The 7233-nt window shown below is 35.0% G+C and overlaps 2 protein-coding genes across 2 annotated transcripts; both read right to left on the bottom strand.

Moving 5' to 3' along the window:
* Nucleotides 1-4549: 4549 nt before the first annotated feature.
* LOC144961087 (uncharacterized) lies at nt 4550-4903 on the bottom strand. Its single transcript, XM_078894403.1, has one exon. The coding sequence runs from the start codon at nt 4901-4903 to the stop codon at nt 4550-4552; it is 354 nt and encodes a 117-aa protein (XP_078750529.1).
* Nucleotides 4904-5196: 293 nt separating this feature from the next.
* On the bottom strand, nt 5197-6720 carry LOC144961088 (uncharacterized). The gene is made up of 4 exons (XM_078894404.1): nt 6594-6720; nt 6249-6390; nt 5492-5989; nt 5197-5449 (listed from the first exon to the last, which is right to left on the bottom strand). Exons 1-4 carry the CDS (start codon nt 6718-6720, stop codon nt 5197-5199), a joined length of 1020 nt encoding a protein of 339 aa, XP_078750530.1.
* Nucleotides 6721-7233: the final 513 nt, after the last annotated feature.

Here is a 7233-nt window from a genome sequence, read left to right as displayed (position 1 = left end):
ACGATAACCTTTTAAACCGCTTTTAGCAATCATCAATACCCCATCAAAACTGTTCCCCATCAATACCAATATAAACACTTTTCCACCACAATACCAAAATCAACACTTTGGGCCATCATCATCCCAAATAAAACCCCTTTTTCCCCCCAAAACCATATCATCACTTTTGCCCTCATCAATACAAAAAATTCTTTGTTCCCTTTAAAACAAAATTTTTTTTCTATCATCATTTCCATAATTGCCCCCCCGTTTTTTGGGTTTTTTTTAGAGGGGATAAAAAACTGCATTGTCATAAGACAAACAAGACAGATAGACCCTTTAAATTAAAAAATAACCAAGATAGACTCACACTCACAATACAAAACGTGGTAAGCGGGAAAGGAAAAAAAGATAATAATAGATAATAAAAAGATAGATAGGTTTTGGGGGGGAGGGAGAGAGAGGGAAAAAAGAGAAGAGAGAGAGAAGAGAGAGGTTGCTCAACCCCTTTCCCTTTTGGAATATAGGGGAAAAAATACCGTTAATTTTGATTTAATAGAAGAGAAACAACTAAAGGTAATTTTAAACGGTTTGTGCGGCTTTGTGGTCTTTAGGTAAAGACACTCGCTTTCGGGTGGGGAAAAACCAGGGGATAACATAGTTAAAACATTGGGAAACAAAATTTTATCCCTTTTTCTCACCCCAAAAAAAGGTGTAAAAAAGAAAAAGGCCCCCTTTTAAATGTTATTGTGTTTGAAAGTTTTTTTTTTAAAAAACCCCCAGCGGCGTATGGGCTCTTTCCCATTTCCCTTAAAATGAAGCGGTGACTGTGAAACCCCTTTTAAACCAAATTTTAGCCCTTTTTTATTTCTTAGACAAAAGATAAAGGTTTTTTTGTTTTTTTAAAAATTTTTATACAAAGAAAAATGCTTTTTAAAAAAAATTTTCTGAAAAAGGTTTTAAATCATTTTTTTTCTCTTTACTATTTATTGGGAAAAAAGGACCTATTAAAAAAAACAATTATATCCCCTTTTTTTTTCACTTTTAAAAACACCGACACTATTTTTTAAAAATTAGCCCCAAAAACAATACTTTAAAATCAATAACAATATTGTTTAATTTTTTATTATTTATATCAAAATTTTTTTTATCCACCAAACCAATATTATACACGCCTCAAAAAAACCCAATTTAAACCCATCTTTCCCAAAAACACGCAGTTCCCCTCACAATCCCAAATACCAAAGTTGCCATCACCAATCCCAAAACAACATGTTCCCACCCTCAATCCAATATCACGCATTTTTCCATCATAAAATACCAAACCACTTTTTTTCAAAAAAAAAATTTTTCCCACCAATTTTCCTTAATTTGGTTTTAGAGGGACAAAAAACGCATGGAAAACAAAAAGAACCAAAAGGGGCCTAAATTAAAAAGGAAAACCTAGGTGCCCCAAAAGGGGGAAAAAGAAAGAGAGAAGAGAGAGAGAGAAGAGAGAAAAGAGAAGAGAGAGAGAAAAAGGGTGATTGGGGCCAAAATTCCCCAAGTAAACCACTTAAAAAAAATAAAAAAATAATGGGGGAAAACTTTTTTTTTAAATTTAAAAATTAGACACAACTGGGGGGCCCTGACCCCCCATAGTCAGGGGGTAACGTTCTTCTACCCCCCATCCCTTTTCCCAATTTTTCCTTTTTCTTGTGAATTCTTAGTTTTGTCCACCTGCCGACTCCTTTGGCTGGGGGGGAAACCAATGTATATTTATTTTGGGGAGATAAATTTTTTTCCTTGTAAAACTCCCCTTTTATGCATTTATTTTTTTTATTTACTTTTAAATTAAATGATTGGAAACTTTAGGTATTCCCTTAAGGGGACCTGTCTTGTGTCTGGAGAGACTTTTAGGTATCTCAAACTAATCTTGGGTTGCTTTTTAAACAACGCCCTTTTTTCCCAATTTCCCCCTATTCTTACTTTTTTTGGGGCTTTTTTGTAATTCAAACTTTTTTCAAACCCATTTTTCCTTTTTCTGGCGAATCCAAAGGGGTTTAACCCCCCCCGAAAACCCTTAAAAACAAAAAAAAAAGAAACACAAAGGGGTTTTTAAAAAATTAATATAATTTAAATTTGGGAAAAAATGTGGAAAAATTTTTCATAAAATATAAATTTTATAAATTTTTATAATATAAAAATAAAAAATATATATTAATAATATATATTAAAATATAAAATTTTTTTTTATATATACTTTTTTATCTATCACGTTTTTTTTTAAACTATCTTCTTCATCTATTTATTATAACTATCTACCTCACAATGATCTACTATTTTCCTCTTTCCTCTCCTCTCTCCTCCTCTTTTCCTCTTTAAAAAATTTTAAAAAATTATATATATATATAATAATATATAATAAAAAAAGAAGAGAGAAGGGAAAATAGATGATAAAATGAAAAAAATTTAAATAGAAAAATTGAAGATAAAAATATAAAGATAATAATAGATAGTAGATAATAGATAGATAGTTTGAAGAAGATAATAGAAAGATTTTATATTATAAAATATTATATATATAAAAAAAAATAAAAATAAAGTGATAATAAAGAATAATATAAAAGTAAGCCTTAACAGATTTGTCTGTGTCCGAAAATTTTAACCCTCCCCGGGGGGCGCCTTTCAAGCGCTTTACGATTTTTATTGTCCACTAAAAGATCAATTCTTGTTTTTAACAACTGATACAAAAAAAAATATTTAAAAATAATTTTACTTATTTTTTTTTTCTTTCCCTTTCCCGTTTACTAACAGGGGGTAATCAATCAATTTTCTATTCAGTCTTTATCAGTCTTTTATTTATGTCCCTTAAAACTCACCTATAAACCCCAAAATCCAAAAGACAAAATCAATATCAACTGTTGTTTAAAAACTATAAAAAAAATTTTTTTCCATCGAAAATTTTTTAAAACTATTTCCATCATCAAAATCATACAAAGATGTTCCCCATCAAATTCTAATTTACTTTTTAACTAAACAACGAAAGAATAGATTTTAAAAAAAAGAGGGGAAAAAAAGAAAAAAAGGAGAGAGAGAAAGAGGGGAAAAGAGAAGAGAGAGAAAAGGGGGAAAATGATTCTACTTCTGTAATAACAACTAAAAAAAAGTAGTAAGCATTTAAATTTTTAAAAAATAAAAGGAAACCAAAACGATAAAATTAAATTTTCAATAACTTTTCGGGGTATGTGACTTTAGTAGACATTCTTTTCAGATAGGAAGGGCCTGGGTTCGAGCCTCGTTTCCCCCAAAAGTTGGTCCTTAGCAATAATCATTACCACATTCCTCACCCATCTCGGTGTAAAATGACACCTGGCAGTTTCACGTTATCTGTATTGTAATATCCCCCAACCCTCATTTTTGTTTCAATTTTTATGTAAGGGTACAGGGACAATTTTAAAACCTTTTTGGGACTTTTTTGTAATTCTTTTACAAAAGTTTTAAGTCTTTCTTTTTTTATACAAGTATAAAAATATAAACTTTTGTTGACCCGCTTTGGGTCGGAAATCCCGGTTTGCCCCGTTTTTATAGTTTGTCTTTGGAAAAAACTTTTCCCCCTCTCACCGTGTAAAATAAAACCCGGACGTTTGGGGTTTTTCTGTGTCGAAAAAATTTTTAAACCCCAACACCCAAAACAAACTCTTTTTAGACGTTCCATTTTCACTACAATATCAACACGTTGCCGTCGCAAACTAATTCAACACTGGGCCGTCGTCAAACCAATATCAAGACGTTCCCCCAATCCAATATCAGCATATTTTCAAACCCACAACAACACTGTTTCCTCAAAATACCAATAAACACTTTTTCCAAGATACAAAATTTTGCCACCACATTACCAATATTCATACCATACGACGGTTTATGGTAAAGATAACGCTTGACACAAGGCAAAAAAAAGTTTAAGGGGCCGAAAAATAAAATAAAAAATCATTGAATTTTAAATACCACATCCAAAATGTGCCAACAAAGAAATATATATACCTTTCAGTTTCCCAGTTTCGGTTGCCCTAATGAAGCCCCCCTCTCCTGCATCCTGGTTTAACGTATCATCTTCCTCCGGCCTATTTCCCCCATCTCATCCTTTTCCTTTTCCCACCATCTTGTCTTTTGACGTCCCCTTTTTCCTCTTTTCCCTTTTTTAAGTCCAATATTTTTCCCTTCCCCGTACCACTCTTTTGTCCTTTTCATGTCCGAACCATTTCAATCTACTTCTCTCTCTTTTTTTTGATACATTTTTTTACTTCATCAAAATTCGAATTCTTCATTTCTCATTTTTTATTTTCTGTCAGCCAAGTACCATCTAAACATCTACATTTCTGCCCCCCAACTTCTTTATCTTGTTTTTTTTTTGTTGTAGCCCTTCTCTAGACCTATAAAATTTCTGATCTAAATGGTAATATTTTCACCTCCACTTTGGGAATTTCGTTTGCACAAAGGCTCCAGTTCCCTTTTTGAAAATTATTCCAGCCTGCCTGTATCCTCTTCTTAACTCCATCTCATTGTCCCCTTCTCCTGGAACAGTTGTTCCTTAGTATTTGAATTGTTTTGTCTCTGGCACATACTCTTCTCCTATCTTTATTGGTGATTCTGATCTCTGTTGTCCGATGCACAAATACTCTGTATTCGGTCTGCTTACCTTTAATTCCCTCCTTTCCAACACCCGCCTCCTACCCTCCAGTTCCTTTGCTGCCTCAGCTTTTGTATCATTCAAAAATACTACATCATCTGCATAAATCATGTTGCCTCTCGCCGAAGGAGTTCTGTTATGACAACGCAAACAGCAGTGGGCTGAGAGCAAATCCCGGTGTGATCCAACTCTTACAATAAATCGATCAGTTAAACCAACGGCTGTCCTTACCACTGTTTTGTTTCCTTTATACATATCTTGGATAACTTTGATCTCTCTGCTACCATCTTTGCTCACATACAGTAGCACATTTCTTCTCTTGGTATGCTTTCTCCAGGTCAATGAATACACAATGTACTTCTCTTTGCTTTTCTCTATACTTCTCTGCGGTCACTTTTAGAGCAAATACAACATCCGTTGTACTTTTACCAGCGATAAATCCAAACTGTTCTTTACTTATGTCTTCATCTTTTCTAATCCTTTTATCGATTACTTTTCCCCATATCTTCACGCCTCATTAACTCAATGCCCCTATAGTTACCACATTCTTAGCCATCTCCTTTTTTGTATATGGGAACCAACGTACTTTTTGTCCATTTTTCTGGCATTTTCTCTTTCTGTAAAATGTCGTTTAAAAACGATACCAGGAAATATTTAACCCTTAATGTCCAAGTGATTTCCAGACTTCTGCTGGTATCCGGTCTGGTCCAACTGCTTTCCCCCTTTTCATCCCACACCTCGTTCTTGCTTATGTCATCTACTATCTTCTCTTTAGGTTGTATAACTGTGCTTCTCCTCTCCCTGTCATTCTCTTCATGTATGAGCTATTAGTAGAGTGTTTACCATCTTGCTCGAATCTCTTCATTTTTGCCCAATATCCTCCCATTCTGGTCTTTGATCATCTTAATATGTTGTATATCTCTCCTCTTTTTGTGCCTCTGTTTTGTTATTCTGAAAATAGTTTTCAATTGCTCAAACATATCTTTGAATGTCTCGAACTTTGGTTTTGCAACGGCTCTTTTTGCTTCTTTCTTTGCCTGCCTATATCCCTCTACTTTCATAGCATCCCTGTTTGTATCCATGTTCTTCCTTGCTACCCTCTTTTTCTTTATTGCTTCTTGAACCTCTTCATTCCACCGCCATGTTTCTTTTCCTCTTCCCGAACTGACCCCTAACACTTCTTTGGCCACCTCACGGATTGCATCAGAAGTTCTTTTCCATTCCTTTGGAAAATCAATTCTTAGTCTTCTCTTCACTGTTGTAGCAAATATTTCTCTTTGCTCTTCCTCTTTTAGTTTCCACCATCGTGTTTTCCCCTCACTTTGTTTATCTTTTATATTCCTTTTTCCAAATGCCACTTTCGCAATAACAATCTAATCTTGCGCTGCCACTCTCTCTCCCGGCAAACTGTCACAATCTGATACTCCCTTCAAATATTTCTCCTCCAGCATAACAGGCTGTGTCTTTCTCACGTGAATCTGTACTAATCGTTCTTTCTAAAATATATGTTTAGTATTGCCAGGTCCATCCTTGTTGCAAATCTTACCTCTTCGCCTTAAGCCTTTTTCATTTCTGATGCCAAAACGCATACCTTACCAACCATCTCCCCTCTCCGATATTGCTTTCTCCAACGTGCCCTTTCAAGTCTGCACTGATGAGCACTCTTTCTGATTTGTCGAAGATTTCCATTTGTTCATCAACCTCTTCCAAAATTCTTCCTTCTTGTCTTGTGTACAGCCTGTCTGGGGTCCGTATGAGCTCACGACAGTGATTTTCTCCATGTCAACTTCGATCTTGATCCACAATAGTCTGTCGGACACTATTTGGTCTCTAACAACATTCTGTGCAAGTCCTTTATCCAGAATGATGCCCACTCCGTTTCTTGTGACCTCATTTCCTTTATAAAATATTTAAAATCCTCCACCAATCTCCCTCGCTGATTCACTCTTCCACTTTGCTTCTTGCACACACAGAGCGTTAATATTTCTTCTTTCCATAGCCTCAGCGATATCCCTCAATCTGTCTCTCATGCTTCCAACGTTCAAACTTCCAATCTTGATCTCCACTCCCATCCGTTACCTCGACCATCTTTTACGCCTCCCCCCCCCCTTTTGTTGGTGACCAGCAGGCACAGAATTTTCACTGCCATCCTGCTGGCCAATAATGACAGAGGCGGTCGTATTTATCCCGTCCTAGGCCAATCCGGTATGATATTTCTGTTTCATTCATTCATTACTTGTGGCTTGAGTTTTACTGCCAGGATGCCCTTCCTGAGCAAATACTCCCCATATATCCGTGCTAGTGACCGGCCTCACATGGTGCTGGGTTGCACCCCATATAAAAACGGATATAATATATATATATATATATATATATATATATATATATATATATAATATATATATATATATATATATACTAGTAAAAAGCCCGCAATTTCGCGGGGAATGAACTATTTTCATTCGATACTGTACTCACCATCATTTAATGAGGGCAGATTGGTAAACAACGTTGTCTGTGTAATTTGGTATATCTTCGGTTGATTTTTCTGTGTGGCCCAATAATATATTTAATAATATATTCCC

Source organism: Berghia stephanieae, unplaced genomic scaffold (genome assembly GCF_034508935.2).
Source record: "Berghia stephanieae isolate SIO BIC M18660-M18661 unplaced genomic scaffold, UCSD_Bste_1.3 scaffold1359, whole genome shotgun sequence".
NCBI lineage: Eukaryota > Metazoa > Mollusca > Gastropoda > Nudibranchia > Aeolidiidae > Berghia > Berghia stephanieae.
This window is presented reverse-complemented; position numbering and strand designations above follow the sequence as displayed.

Coding starts and splice junctions, on each gene's coding strand:
- LOC144961087 (XM_078894403.1), bottom strand. CDS start 4,903: ATGTATAAAGGAAACAAAACAGTGGTAAGGACAGCCGTTGGTTTAACT.
- LOC144961088 (XM_078894404.1), bottom strand. CDS start 6,720: ATGGGAGTGGAGATCAAGATTGGAAGTTTGAACGTTGGAAGCATGAGA. Junction 5,990..6,248: donor AATATCGGAGAGGGGAGATG/GTTGGTAAGGTA, acceptor ATTTGGAAAAAG/GAATATAAAAGATAAACAAA. Junction 5,450..5,491: donor GAAGAGATTCGAGCAAGATG/GTAAACACTCTA, acceptor AGAGAATGACAG/GGAGAGGAGAAGCACAGTTA.